This window comes from Indicator indicator (genome assembly GCF_027791375.1).
Source record: "Indicator indicator isolate 239-I01 chromosome Z unlocalized genomic scaffold, UM_Iind_1.1 iindZ_random_scaffold_125, whole genome shotgun sequence".
NCBI lineage: Eukaryota > Metazoa > Chordata > Aves > Piciformes > Indicatoridae > Indicator > Indicator indicator.
Window position 1 is genome coordinate 32,697 of NW_026539155.1, and position 14,263 is coordinate 46,959.

Below are 14,263 nucleotides of genomic sequence, written 5' to 3' on the forward strand. Positions count from 1 at the left end.
GCCCAGAGCAGAGCAGAGGGGCAGGATCCTCTCTCCCCTGTGGGCTGTGGATGGTGATCCAAGCCTGGAGCAACCCTGGCTTGAAGATCATCCAGTTCCAAGCCCCCTGCCATGGGCTGCCCATGGCAGGGGGCTGGGAACTGGATGCCCTTCAAGTTTCCTTCCAACCCAAAGCATTCCATGAATCCTGGACCACAGACTGCCCTCCCCCAGCTGCAGGACCTTGCCCTTGCCTTTGTTGCCCCTCCTGAGGTTCTGCTGAACCTCTGCATCCTGCCCAGGTGCCTCTGGGTGGTTCCCACCCTTCAGCCTCACCAGCAGCACCACTCAGCCTGGAGTCCTCTGCAGAGCTGCTGAGGATCCTCAGCCTCTGGCTGTGTCCTTGATGGAGATACTGAACAGCTCTGCTGCCAGGCAAACCCCTGAGGGACACCCCTTGGCTCCCATCCCCATCTGGACATGGAGCCATTCACCACCAGCCTCTGGCTGTGCCCACCCAGCCCCTTCCTCACCCCCTGGCCAGACCCCAAGCACAGCCACATCCCTGCAGCTGAGAGGGAAGGCTGTGGGGGCTGTGCCCATGGCCTGGCAGCCCTGCTGGGTAGTTGTTGGCTGCAGCAGATGTTGGTGACAGCAATCCAGAGCAGGAAGCAGATCCAGGGCTTGTCCAGGGGGGTGCAGTCACATAACATTTATTACAGAGTTGTCAGGAAGGAGGTGCCCAGAAGCCAGAGCCAGGCAAGTTTAAAAATCCCCAATGGAAGCAGCTGCACTCCCAGGCCAGTGCCAGCGTGGCACAAGTCCTTTACCTGTGGGAGGCAGGGCAGCTGGCAGCCCCCAGGAGGGAGCTGCTTGGTGCCAGGCAGAGCTGGCAGCTGGACAGGATGTCTTCCACCAGCCTCTTGTAGAGCCACGCGTCGCCCTCCAGCCGCTTCCGCCAGATGCCCAGCGCACCAGTGGTGCCCAGCTGGCACACCTCCAGCTCGAACACCAGCGAGGCCCTGCCCGGCTGCCAGCACCACTGGCACCGCAAGCTGTAGCTGTGCACAGAGGGGAGACACCACAGAGTCACTCCCCTCACACCAGCACGGCCTGCTGGCACAGGAAAGGGACCCAGACCCAACCCACTGCCCAGGCAAGGGGCACCCAGGGCACAGGAACAGAGCCAGGGCTGGGAAGGGCTCTAGGGAAGGAGACTCCCCCAGGCCCTCACTGTGTGGTTTGGGATGACCAAGAACACTCCACAGCTGCTGGTCTGAGGGCTGGGGAACAACCCAGAACTCAGCATCAGGACAGCTGGAGGTGACCTGCTGGGAAGCAGCTCCACAGAGCAGGGCCTTGGAGTGCTGATGGCCAACAGGTGATCCCTAGGAAAGTTCTGTGAGGCCAAGAAGGCCAAGGGTGTCCTGGGTGGATGAAGAGGAATGTGGCCAGCAGGCTAAGGGAGGTTCTTCTATCCCTCTGCTCTGCCCTGGTCAGGACACATCTGCAGTCCTGGGTCCAGTTCAGAGGGACAGGGAAGTGCTGGAGAGAGTCCAGGGCAGACTGGGAAGATGCTGAGGGTCGTGGAGCAGCTGTGTGAGGAGCAAAGGCTGAGAGCCCTGGGGCTGAGAGCCTGCAGAAGAGCAGTCCCAGAGGGCAGCTGAGCAATGCTCAGCAAGAGCTAAAGGAGCTGTGGGGAGGGGGCAAGAGGCTGGGGCCAGGCCCTGCTGAGTGGTGCCCAGGGCCAGCAGAAGGGGCAAGGGGCACAAAGTGGAGCCCAGGAGGTGCCACCCGCTCCCTCAGCAGCTCCTGAGGTTGGATGAGGCCTGGAGCTACTTGGTCTTGAAGATCATCCAGCCATGGCAGAGGGCTTGGAACTGGATGATCTTCAAGAAGGCTTAGAACTGGATGACCTTCAAGGTCCCTTCCAAGCCAGAGGGAGCTGTGTGTGGACCATCTGAAGCCACCACACTTCCTACTCACCCACTGAGGACATACTCCACGTGCTTCTGGGCCAGCACAGCCATGATGTCACTCAAGACTTGGTCTGGGTTGAGGAGCTGAGTGGTGGTGACATTGTAGTGTGCCTGCAAGTGGGTCCAGAGGTGCCAAGATGTGGGGGGAGAGGGAAGGGTGGAAGGGAACAGAAAAAGAAACAAACATCACAAAAACAAAACAAAACAAAACAAAACCTTTCTTCCCTCCTGGAACTGAAAACACACAGGAGGAAAAAAAAACAGGGGGACAAAAAGAATAGAAACAGTTGACAAACAGAGAGGAAGTGGAGGACATCCAATCAGGGTGACCAAAACACCTCTAAGCTTCCCAACACTGAGGTCAGCAACACTAAAAACAAAACACAGAAACCAAACCAGCAGCTGCTGAGCAGCTGAACACCAAAAAGTAGATCCAGAACAGGAGCCATCATCAGATCCACAGCAGCAGGGATGGGGCCAGGGCAGCGTGGAGGCTGTCAGGAGCCAGGGGCTGAGCCCCTGGGAGAGGGCAACAGAAGACAGGATCATGGTGGTGGTGTTCAGGGCAGCCTGGTGGGCACCCCACAGCTGAGACTGGGCACTGCTGACAGTGAGGTGCAGGTGTGGCACCAAATGGCATCTTAGGGACTGAAGTGGCCTCTCAGGGACCTGAATGGCCTCCCAAGGACCTAAGTGGCTTCTTATGGACCTAAGGAGCCTTCCAGGAACCTGAGTGGCTTCTTGTAGACCTGAGTGGCCTCCCAGGTTTTCCTGAGTGACTTCTTGTAGACCTGAGTGGTTTCTAGTGGACCTAAAGGGCTTACCAGGGACCTTAGTGGCACCACAATGTTAGAGCTGCCTGCTGCAGGGGGTTTGGATGAAATAAGCTCTCCACTGAGTGACTTCCTGGAGGTTTCAGAGGCCATGAGGGAACTATGCCACTGTAGCAGGCCATGAGTGCTCCATCTACCTCCTGAAGTCCCAGAGGCCGATGGAGGAGAGCCTGGGGAATGAGGAGAGGCTGAGGGTGCTAAGGGGGAGCAGCAGCTTCTTACAGAGCCACCTGGGCCCTGCCATGAGTGCTGCAAGACTCTTCCACCTCCCTCTGCCCTGCTGCAGGGTTGCTAAAACAGGCAGCACTCATTCTGCCTGTCTAGGGGAAAAGGAAAGAAAGGGAAGCTGCTGCTGAAAGGATCAACTCTTGGAGAGGCTCAGAGCTAGCTTCTGAATGATCTGCAGCCAGGACTCTGCTGCTGTCCGACGAGCTGGTCAGGGTCTGCAGCCCAGCAAAGTGTCCTGAGCTCCAGTGGCTGACAAGGGCCTCCTGGACAAGCCTCCAGCTGCACTGCAGGAACTGAGTTCCATTTACACAGGCTGCAAAAACACAAAGGGCTTCCCTTTACTGGGTGGGCAGCTCCCTGCCACCTGCACGTGTCCTGGAAGCTGCAGCAGGCAGCCAGCTGAAGGGGCACAGCACTGACTGCCACGGAGCTGCTGTTGCCTCTCTGCCAGCCTGGCCTCTTCCACACTGCTGCTGTGCCCCCAGCACAGCACGCACAGATGCAGGTTCCACCTGGGGTGGCTTGGAACTGGATGATCCCAAGGCTGCTTCCAACCCAAACCCTTATGCGCTTCCCCTCCCAGCCCTGCTGCCTGCTGGAGGAACACTCAGGGCAGGAGCAGCAGAGAAACCTCCTGCCCAATGCTCCTCCTGCAGAGGTCTGCACACAGCCCCATGCCCTTCCTCACACAGCTCCTTTATCAGATGCCATCTCTGCCTGGCACCATGGTTGGCACCATGGCAGGTCAGGTTGGTTGTGGCTCTGGGCAGACTGCTCTGGTTGGGGATGTCCCTGGTTGGCCTGGAGGAGCTTGGAAGGTCCCAACCCACCCAAACCGCTCTGGGACTCTGGTTGGACTCCCTCTGGGGTTCCACCTGGGAACAGATGGAGACCTCCAGCAGTCCCAGAGAGAGAACCACAGGGAGCAGAGCAGCTCCTTGGCCTGCAGAGAAGCACAACTGAACCTCTTGAAGCCTGCTCTGGTCCTGCATGGGCAGGGATGGTGCTCCTGGACTGGGCACTGCTGAGGCTGCAGCTTGAGTGCTGGGTTCAGCTCTGGGCCCTCAGTGGCAGCAGGAGCCTGAGGGGCTGGAGCAGGTGCAGAGAAGGGCAAGAAAGGTGGGGAAGGGTCTGGAGAAGAGGGCTTGGGAGGGAGGAGCAGCTGAGAGAGCTGGGGGGGTTGGTGTGGAGAAGAGGAGGCTGAGGGAGACCTCATTGCTCTCTGCAGCTCCCTGAGAGGAAGCTGCAGCCAGCTGGGGCTTGGGCTCTGCTCCCTAGGAACAAGGACAGGAGGAGAGGAACTGGCCTGGAATTGTGCCAGGGGAAGCTGAGGATGGACATGAGGAACAATTCCTTCCCCCAGAAAGGGTTGTCCAGGCCTGTCCCAGGCTGCCCAGGGCAGTGGTGGAGTCCTCATCCCTCTGGAGGGGTTTCAAAGCCCTGGAGCTGTGCTGAGGGCCATGAGGTGGTGGTGCCCTGGCAGTGGTTGGAATCCATGACCCTAAAGGTTTCCTGCAATCTCCAAGGCATCAGCCTGGCCCCACAGCACAGCTTCTGCAACCCTCTCAGCATCTTGCTGGCCTCCTCTGCAGCCTCTGCAGCGGCGCCAGGGCTCTCCTGTCTTGCTGTGCCCGCAGCTGGACACAGCCCAGAGCAGAGCAGAGGGGCAGGATCCTCTCTCCCCTGTGGGCTGTGGATGGTGATCCAAGCCTGGAGCAACCTTGGCTTGAAGATCATCCAGTTCCAAGCCAAGGCATGGATCTGGATGCTCTTCAAGTTTCCTTCCAACCCAAACCATTCCAAGAATCCTGGGCCACAGAAAGCTAAGCCCAGAGCCCAGCAGCCCTACCTTGAGTCTTCTTGGGCCATCCCTAGTGCACTTCCTCTTCTTGCTTGGTGTCAGCATGGTGATCACCTTGTCCAGGCTTCTTTCAAGGCTTCCAAATATATTGGCTTTCCTCTTCTTCTGGCTGCTGCCCACCTGAGCTGGGGGGAGGCTCCTGCGAAAATGAACAAATTTGTTTTTTTTTTTAACTCTTAAGTCACCTCAGATACATCACCAAGGCTCTGAAAGGAAGAAGAAGAACAAAGCAAAGAGTCCTCGGAGAATTGGGCTGAGGGAGTCCTCAAAGCCATTCTCCAGGGTGTTGGAGGAGTCCTGGCAGTCAGGGGAAGTCCCTGGAGACTGGCATAAGGGAAATGTTGTGCCCAGGGTGAAAAGCAGGACCCTGGTAAGGACTAAGCTGGCAGCCTCACCTCTGTGCCTGGGAGGATCATGGTCCAGATCCTGCTGGGAGCTCTGCTGGAGCAGCTGTGGCACAGGCAGGCAGCCAGCCAGCAGGGCTGCACCAGGGGCAGGTCCTGCTGAGCAGCCTGGGGGCTTCCTGCAGTGCAGGGACTGCAGCAGGGCACAAGGGAAGGGCCATGGGTGGGCATCTGGCTGGGCCTCAGGAAGGCCTCTGAGCCCCCACAGCCTTCCCTCTCAGCTGCAGGGATGTGGCTGTGCTTGGGGTCTGGCCAGGGGGTGAGGAAGGGGCTGGGTGGGCACAGCCAGAGGCTGGTGGTGAATGGCTCCATGTCCAGATGGGGATGGGAGCCAAGGGGTGTCCCTCAGGGGTTTGCCTGGCAGCAGAGCTGTTCAGTATCTCCATCAAGGACACAGCCAGAGGCTGAGGATCCTCAGCAGCTCTGCAGAGGACTCCAGGCTGAGTGGTGCTGCTGGTGAGGCTGAAGGGTGGGAACCACCCAGAGGCACCTGGGCAGGATGCAGAGGTTCAGCAGAACCTCAGGAGGGGCAACAAAGGCAAGGGCAAGGTCCTGCAGCTGGGGGAGGGCAGTCTGTGGTCCAGAATTCATGGAATGCTTTGGGTTGGAAGGAAACTTGAAGGGCATCCAGTTCCAAGCCCCCTGCCATGGGCAGCCCATGGCAGGGGGCTTGGAACTGGATGATCTTCAAGCCAGGGTTGCTCCAGGCTTGGATCACCATCCACAGCCCACAGGGGAGAGAGGATCCTGCCCCTCTGCTCTGCTCTGGGCTGTGTCCAGCTGTGGGCACAGCAAGACAGGAGAGCCCTGGCGCTGCTGCAGAGGAGGCCAGCAAGATGCTGAGAGGACTGCAGAAGCTGTGCTGTGGGGCCAGGCTGGCAGAGTTGGAGCTGTGCAGCCTGCAGAAGAGAAGGCTCCAGGCAGAGCTCAGAGCAGACTTCCAGTCCCTGCAGGGGCTACAAGAAGGCTGCAGAGGGACTGTTCCCAAAGGGCTGCAGAGACAGGACCAGGGACAATGGTTTGAAATGAGAGCAGAGCAGATTGAGATTGGATCTGAGGAACAAGTTGTGCAGCAGGAGGCTGCTGGAACACTGCAACAGGTTGCCCAGGGAGGGAGCTGAGGCCTCATCCCTGAAGCTGTTCAAGGTGAGGCTGGACAGGGCTCTGGGCAACCTGACCTGGTAGAGACGTCTCTGCTGAGTGCAGAGGGTTGGACTGGGTGAGCCTTGGAGGTCCTTTCCAACCCAAACCATTCTCTCTATGTGCAGTGTGAGAGGTTCTGTGAGAATCAGCTGGGATCCAAGCCCAGAGATGTGCTTACGAACTGCAGCTCTCTGGAGCAAGGAGCAGCTCACATGAAGGCAGGCATGGTAATTATTTACTGAAAAAGACCTAAAAGCTTGAAAACTTCAAGTATTTTTCCACCTTTTCTCTACCTTCAGCACTTCCTAGAGACTGCCAGAAGAGGTCTGAGGAAGGACTTCAACCAGGAGAATGGAAACATGGAGCCTGCTGTTGCCAGGAGGCTTCCTAGGCAGTGGATGGATGAATGCCAGCCCTGCTGTGAGCCAGAAGGGCAACACCAACACCTGCCCCTTTACCTTGCCTGGTGCAGAACCTCAGCTCCTCTCCCTCCCTCTGGCTCTGTGGGGCTTGCAGGTCTCTTCCTTGGGGTGGCAGCAGGGATGTGGTTCTCTGCAAGACAAGCACCCAAGCCACAGGCAGGTTTGTTGCATCACCAACCATCAGCCCAGATCACTTTTTTCCTACCTTCTTCTGTTTTAATAAAAAGTTATAAACGGGTTGGATGAGGCCTTGAGGATCATCCAGTTCCAAGCCCAAATCCCTTCTTTTTTTTTTGTTATCTTTTCTGTTTTAACAGAAAGTTCAAGACAGGTTGGATGAGGCCTTGAGGATCATCCAGTTCCAAGCCCAGATCCCTTCTTTTTGGTACCTTTCTTGTTTTAATACAAAGTTAAAGCCAGGTTGGGTGAGGCCTTGAAGATCATCTAAGTTCCAAGCCCAGATCCCTTTCTTTTGTACCTTTTTTGCTTTCAATAAAAAGTTAAAAACAGGTTGGGTGAGGCCTTGAGCAACCTAGACTTGAAGATCATCAAGTTCCAAGCCCATGGCAGGGGGCTTAGAACTCGATCTTCAAGGAAGGTTGGAACTGGATGACCTCCAAGATCCAAGCTGCATTCCCATTGGATTTCACCATTCCTAAGCAAAGCCTTTGGTGTCATCACTGCTACCCGAAGTACCTGTCCAGGTCTGGAAGGGAGTGTTTGGCACTTGTGCCTCCAGCTGCTGTCTCTTTGGGAAAGGAGTCCTTGGAGAAGGCAGCCCCAGTGGCACCTCCTTCCTGACAGCTGGTTGTGTCTCAAAGTTCTCTTTGTTTTCATCCTGCTTTGATGCCACTTTTCTTGTCACTGGAGTGGCTGCTGGGAATTCCCTGTCCTCCAGCTCAGCTTCATGGCTTGAAGGCTGCAAGAGAGGTGAGAAAAAGGCAGACATGGAACCATGGAAGTCATGGACCCAACCCACAGGGGACGTGGAGCCATACAGTCACAGAATGGTCTGGGCAAAACTGAAAGCAACCAAAAATCCTCTACAGCACCCAAAGAAACACGAGGGGTTTGGTTTGGATGGGGACCTCCAAAGCTCACCCAGTCCAACCCCCTATGCACTCAGCAGGGACATCCCCAACCAGATCAGGATGCCCTGAGCCCTGTCCAGCCTCTCCTTGAATATCTCCAGGGATGGAGCCTCAACCACCTCCCTGGGCAACCTGTTGCAGTCTTCCACCAACCTCCTGGTGCAGAACTTATTCCTCACATCCAATCTCAATCCGCTCTGCTGTCTGCTCTCATTTCAAACCCCTGGTTGCTGAGCAAAACACCACAGAACCTCTCCAGGACTTCTTATGCCCTTCAGAACAACCTCCAGCAATCTGACATGCTCTCCCAAATCCTTCAGCTTCCACATTTAAGGCAGGTGTAAGCTGGACATCAGGAAGAAGTTCTGCACAGTGAGGGTGGGGAGACACTGGAACAGGCTCTGGATGCTTCTCTCCCTGGAGGTGTTCCAGGGCAGGTTGGATGAGTCCTTGAGCAACTTTGGCTTGAAGAACACCCAGTTCCAACCCCCTGCCATGGGCACAGCCCATGGCAGGGGGGTTGGAACTGGATGATCTTCAAGGAGGTTTGGAACTGGATGATCTACAAGGTCCCTTCCAACTTCAAAGCCTTACCAAGCTCCAGCCTAGCTCCAAGATCTTGTTTATAGAACCACAGCATGGCTCAGCCTGGAAGGGAGCTCAGAGCTCATCCCCTCCAGCCTCCCCTCCATGCCCAGGGACACCTCTCAGCTGCACTCAGCTGCTCCAGGCCTCATCTAACATGCCCAGGCAGGAGGCAGCCACAGCCTCCCTGGGCAGCCTGTGCCAGACTCTCACCACCCTGGCACTGCACAACTTCTTCCTCAGCTCCAGTCCCACCCTGCTCTGCCTCAGCTCCCAACCATTCCTCCTGGTCTTGTCTCAGATCCCCTCAGCAAAAGTCTCTCTGCAGCCTTCCTGCAGGATGCCTTCAGGTCCTGGCAGGCAGCTCTGAGGTGCTCCTGGAGCCTTCTCCTCTGCAGGCTGCACACCCCCAGCTCCATCAGCCTCACAGCAGAGCTGCTCTAGCCCTTGATCTCCTTTTTTTTTGCTGTACCTTATCCTTCCCCCATCACTTTTTTACTTCTCAGTGCCTCATCCTCCAGATGCTGGTTTCATGCACACTAAGAAGTCAAAGCTCAAGTTCTCATCACATGAACCATGGTCTTGGAGGAGGAAGCTACAATTTTGTGTTCAGCTACCCACTGAAATAATTTCTTCACTCAGTCTGTGGCTCCTTTTGGCCAGGGGTGCACCACACCTCTAAATGCATCATTTTTTTTACAGTGAGAATAACAGTTTTTGGGTTAAGGATTATTTTGGAAGGAATTAGTTATTTATTCCTCAAAAGACCTGCTTTGTCCTGTGAGCTTTTAGGATAAATTCTTCTGAGGGAGACTCTTCAGGTGCTGAAGATGCATCAGGAAACTCCATGGATCCAAACAGAGTTGGCAGCTGACTACAGCCTGGCACCTCTCCCTGGGTCACAGCTTTGTCAGGCTGGAAAGAAGAAGATTCAGCTGAGGTTCCACCATCACAGCCAAGGTTTCACCAGGAAAGCTTCATCAAACTCCAAGCCCTTATTGCTTTGTAAGCTCCTAATGGATTGGTAGCAGCTCATGCAGGTTTCACCTGTTGAGGGCCTAAGCTTTATGGTGTGGCTCTGTGATTGTGGATTTGTCCTTGGAGGTTTAGACTGGACACCAGGAACAAGGGACAGGACAAGAGGAGATGGCCTCAAGCTGCTCCAGCAGACCTTTAGGTTGGCCATGAGGAACAATTTCTGCCCCTTGAGGGCTGCCCAAGGCCTGTCCCATACTGCCCAGGGCAGCAGTGGAGTCCCCATGCCTGCAGGAGTTTCAGAGCTGTGAAGCTGTGGTGCTGAGGGCCATGGCTTGGTGGTGCCCTGGCAGTGCTGAGCTGAGGGTTGGACTCCATGACCTTAAAAGTCTCTTCCAACCAAGACAGTTCTGTGTGAAATTACCCCCAAAGCAGCACTACCAAGCCATCACTCATCACCTGTGTCAAGAAGAGAAGCAACTGATGAGAAAAAAGCATCAAACCAGGCTGGGGGTGACCAGATTGGCACTTAGTCCTGGACTGAGGGGCTCCTGCCTACACATTTAGACCTTTCTTGTTTGTGGTGTATAAAACAACAACCAAACAAAGCAACCAAAGCCTCTGAAAGGTGACTGTGGAGCTCTGAGGTTATTGAGGACAGTGCAGTGGTGACTGTGTCACAGGAGGTGTCCCCAGAGGCCTGCCCTGGCAGCAGTGCAGCTCAATCTCTTCATCAGTGGTACAGAAATCAAGATTGAGGCTCCCTCAGCAAGTCTGCAGATGGCAGCAAGCTGAGTGGTGTGGTTGGCAGAGTGAGGGACAGGATGGCATCCAGAGGCACCTGGGCAGGCTGGGGAAGAGGAGAACCTCAAGAGGGGCAATAAGGCCAAGGGCAAGGTCCTGCAGCTGGGGGAGGGCAGCCCTGGAGATCAGCCCAGGCTGGGGCTGGTGAGACTGAGAGCAGCCCTGCAGAGGACTTGGGGTGCTGGGGGGAGGAGCTGGAGAGGAGCCAGCAATGGGCACTGGCAGCACAGAAGGCCAAGGGCAGCCTGGGCTGCATCCAAAGCAGTGTGGGCAGAGCTGGAGAGAGAGGATCCTGCACCTCTGCTCTGCCTGTCCTCACAGCAGAGCTTTCCAGCTCTTGCATCATCTCTGTGGCCTCCTCTGGACTCTCTGTAGCAGCTCTGTGCCCTTCTCCTGCTGGGGACACCAGAACTGGAGGCAGGACTGGAGGTGATGTCTCAGCAGAGCAGAAGGAAGGGACAGACTCATACACACATCCAGCTTGGAGCAGAGCCTCAGGATCCCCAAGTCCAAGCCCTGACCTTACTCTCCAAGGCTCACCCCTCAACCACAGCCCCAAGCACCACATCCAAACCACCTGCAAACACCTCCAGCCTTGGCCACTCCACCACCTCCCTGGGCAGCACAGTCCAGGCCCTGACCACTCTTGCTGGCACAAAATCTTTCCTCCTGCCCACTCTGACCCTGCCCAGTGGCAGCCTGAGGCTGTTGCCTCTTCTTGTGTCCCTAATTCCCTGGGAGCAGAGCCCAGCAGCAGCCTCTGCACAACCTCCTTCCCCCTAGGGAGCTGCAGCCAGCCATGAGCTCTGCCCTCAGCCTCCTCTCTTTCACACCAACCATCCCCAGCTCCTTCAGTCTCTCCTCAGCAGATTTCCTCCCCAGGCCCTTCCCAGCTTCCTTGCCCTGCTCTGCCCTGGCTCCAGCACCTCCACATCTCTCTTGTGCTGAGTGCCCAGCACTGGGCACAGCACTCCAGCTGTGGCCTCCCCAGAGCTGAGTGCCAGGGGACAGTCCCCTCCCTGCTGCTGCTGGACACAGCATTGCTGAGCCCAGCCAGGAGCCACTGGGCACTGCTGGCTGCTCTTCAGCTGCTTGGCCCTCAGCACCCCCAGGGCCCTTTCTGCCAGCAGCTTTCCAGCCACACTGCCCCAGGTCTGTAGATCCCCTCCTGATCCCCTCCTTGCCCTGCTGCGAACACTGCTCTGGATGCTGATGTGGAGATGCTCCTGGTGAGGCTGAGCAGGGCTTTGGCTGAGTGCACAGCAGCCAGAGCAGCACTTCACCAGCCTTGCCCTCCTGAATTTGACAGCCTTACCTGAGGGTCTGCAGGTGGTGTGGTGCTGCCATGGCCCCTCAGAGGTGGTGGAACCCTCAAGGAAACTCCTTTGCCACGAGCCTTCTTGGACTGAAGCAAGAGGTAGGTGGCAGAGATCTGGTCATACTTCCACTGGGAAGAGAACAAAACAAAAATCCCAAACTCTTTTCATCTCCTCTCTACAAGCACAAAGCAAGCTCAGCCTCCACCCAGCCTGTGAGCCACTGCAGGTTGTTCTACCTGAGAGGCCTCCCTGATGAGCATCTCAGTGATGAAAGCAGCTGGGAGACAGGTGGGAGTTGGGCTCTCCTCCTGAGGAGGAGAGGAAAGAGCCTCAGGTTGCACCAGGGGAGGTTTAGGTTGGACAGCAGAAGAAACTTCTTCCTTGAAAGGGTTGTCTCAGCCTGGCCCAGGCTCCCCAGGGAGATATGGATCCCCATCCTTGGAGAAGTTTCCCAGAGGCAGAGCTGTGGTGCTGAGGGCCATGGCTCAGCCCCAGCCTGGGCAGAGCTAAGAAGGTTTGGGCTGGAGGACCTGGAAGGGCTTCTCCAACAAAAAAGATTCTGTGATTCTGCCCAGGAAGGTTCTGGATTCTCCTCTGCAGAGCTTCCAACCCCCCCTGGATGCACTCCTGTGTGCCCTGCCCTGGGTGACCCTGCTCTGGCAGGGGGCTTGGGCTGTGTGATCTCCAGAGGTCTCTTCCAACCCCTCAGATTCTGATTCTGTAACTTCAGTGTCAGTTTGATCACCTCAGAGTCACTTCAGACTTCAGAGGATCCTCAGTGTGTGCCTGAGCTCTTGCTGTTCTTGGCCAGTTCAGCATGTGGGGGGCACAGACCAGCCTGAAAACTAAAGCTGGGGCCAGGCTCCAGCACCTGCAGAGCTCTCCACTCAACTTCACTCAATATTTCCCCCCAAGTCTGAGGTTTTTTGGAAGGCCTTCCCCATCTTTCTTGGGTGAGGAGCATGGGTGCCACACCTGAGGTTTGCTGCACCTTGCACTTAGTCTGGGTTAGTTGCAAGGGGTTTGAAGTCCTCCAGCCCTCCATGCAGGTGCCACAAACCTCTTTTCCCTCTGCAGACCGCTCAGACTGTGTCCTGCAGCTGCAGAACAGGGAGCACTAACCCCACACAAACCCATCCTGAGCACCACACACTTGTGAAGCTCTGCTTCTCCTACTCTTATCTTGAAGAGAATTTTCCAAGGCAAAGAACCAGGTCAGTGCCACCACCTGTGCTGGGCTGCAGCCAGAGCAGTGTGGGCAGCAGAGGGAATTCTACCCCTGGGCTCTGCTCTGACCTCACCTCCAACACTGCCTTCAGTTCTGCTGTCCCCAGCACAAGAAGGACACAGAGCTGTGGAGAGAGTCCAGAGGAGGCCACAAAGAGGATCCAAGGGCTGGAGCAGCTCTGCTGTGAGGCTGACGGAGCTGGGGGTGTGCAGCCTGGGGAGGAAAAGGCTCCAGGGGCACCTCAGAGCTGCCTGCCAGGACCTGAAGGAATCCTGCAGGAAGGCTGCAGAGAGACTTTTGCTGAGGGGGTCTGAGACAGGACCAGGAGCTGAGGCAGAGCAGGGTGGGACTGGAGCTGAGGAAGAAGTTGTGCAGTGCCAGGGTGGTGAGAGTCTGGCACAGGCTGCCCAGGGAGGCTGTGGCTGCCTCCTGCCTGGGAGTGTTGCAGGCCTGGAGCAGCTGAGTGCAGCTGAGAGGTGTCCCTGGGCATGGAGGGGAGGCTGGAGGGGATGAGCTCTGAGCTCCCTTCCCACCTGAGCCACTCTGTGGTTCTGTGAATCCTCAGAATCTAGAAATGAGCTGTTCCAGGGCCAGGCTGGATGAGGCCTTGGGCAGCCTGGGCTGGTGGGAGGTGTCCCTGCCCATGGCACGGGGTTGGAGCTGGGTGGTCTCTGAGGTCCTTTCCAACCCAACCCATTCTGTGACTGTATGCACAAAGAAGCAGCAAAAAATTCATTCTGAAATGAGAACTCCCAGAGCAAGCTGAAAGCTTGAAGGGTCTTCTACAGCCCACAAGGTCACTGCTAACACTGAGGTGCTAACACTGAGGTGGAATTCTAGGGGCAGTCAGGTCCAGATTTTGCTGTTTGCACTCAAAAGTGACTAAGTGACTTGGTTTTAGTTTTTTTTTATCTGTGAGTAGTAACACCCCAAAAAAAATATTTTTATGCCTGGGAGATGCTCTGATAGTTTTATCTTATTTCTTTTTCCTCCCTTTTTCCCTGATTAAACCACTTCAAAGCCAAGAGGTAGCCCTGCAGGCAGCACCTGGTGTTCAGCTGTGTGTTACTGAAAACCTTGTTTGAATTTTAAGGGATTCAGAAGGATTTTAATATGAGGGGGGAAAAAAAAAAATCACAGCTTTGCTTTTGTTACTATTTTAACATGCAAATAGCAGCAAGCAAACACTGTAAATACAGGAATAAAAATCATTATCAGCACAATTAAAGGAAAAAAAAGCCACAAAGCCAACACCAAACCCAACACTAACCCAACCCAACCTCAAACCCAACCCAACCTAACCCCATTTTGACTCCAGAGCTGTAGCTATAAGCTAATAGATTCTGAGATCTGCAGGAGATCCTTAAACCCCAAAAAGGATTTAGAAATTCATAGCAGAAAATAATCCAGCA

General features: G+C 55.8%; 1 protein-coding gene across 1 annotated transcript in view; it reads right to left on the minus strand.

Annotated features, from left to right (window-relative positions):
* Nucleotides 1–859: 859 nt before the first annotated feature.
* Nucleotides 860–14,263, minus strand: part of MELK (maternal embryonic leucine zipper kinase) — a gene marked incomplete at its 3' end in the record, with an annotated part of 28,496 nt that continues 15,092 nt past the window's right edge. The window contains exons 11-16 of the mRNA XM_054398358.1: nucleotides 11,620–11,751; nucleotides 9,294–9,440; nucleotides 7,546–7,768; nucleotides 4,869–5,005; nucleotides 1,966–2,069; nucleotides 860–1,040 (exon numbers count right to left, since the gene is read on the minus strand). Coding sequence (XP_054254333.1) covers nucleotides 860–1,040; nucleotides 1,966–2,069; nucleotides 4,869–5,005; nucleotides 7,546–7,768; nucleotides 9,294–9,440; nucleotides 11,620–11,751 — 924 coding nt within the window. The remainder of the gene's footprint in view (nucleotides 1,041–1,965; nucleotides 2,070–4,868; nucleotides 5,006–7,545; nucleotides 7,769–9,293; nucleotides 9,441–11,619; nucleotides 11,752–14,263) is intronic.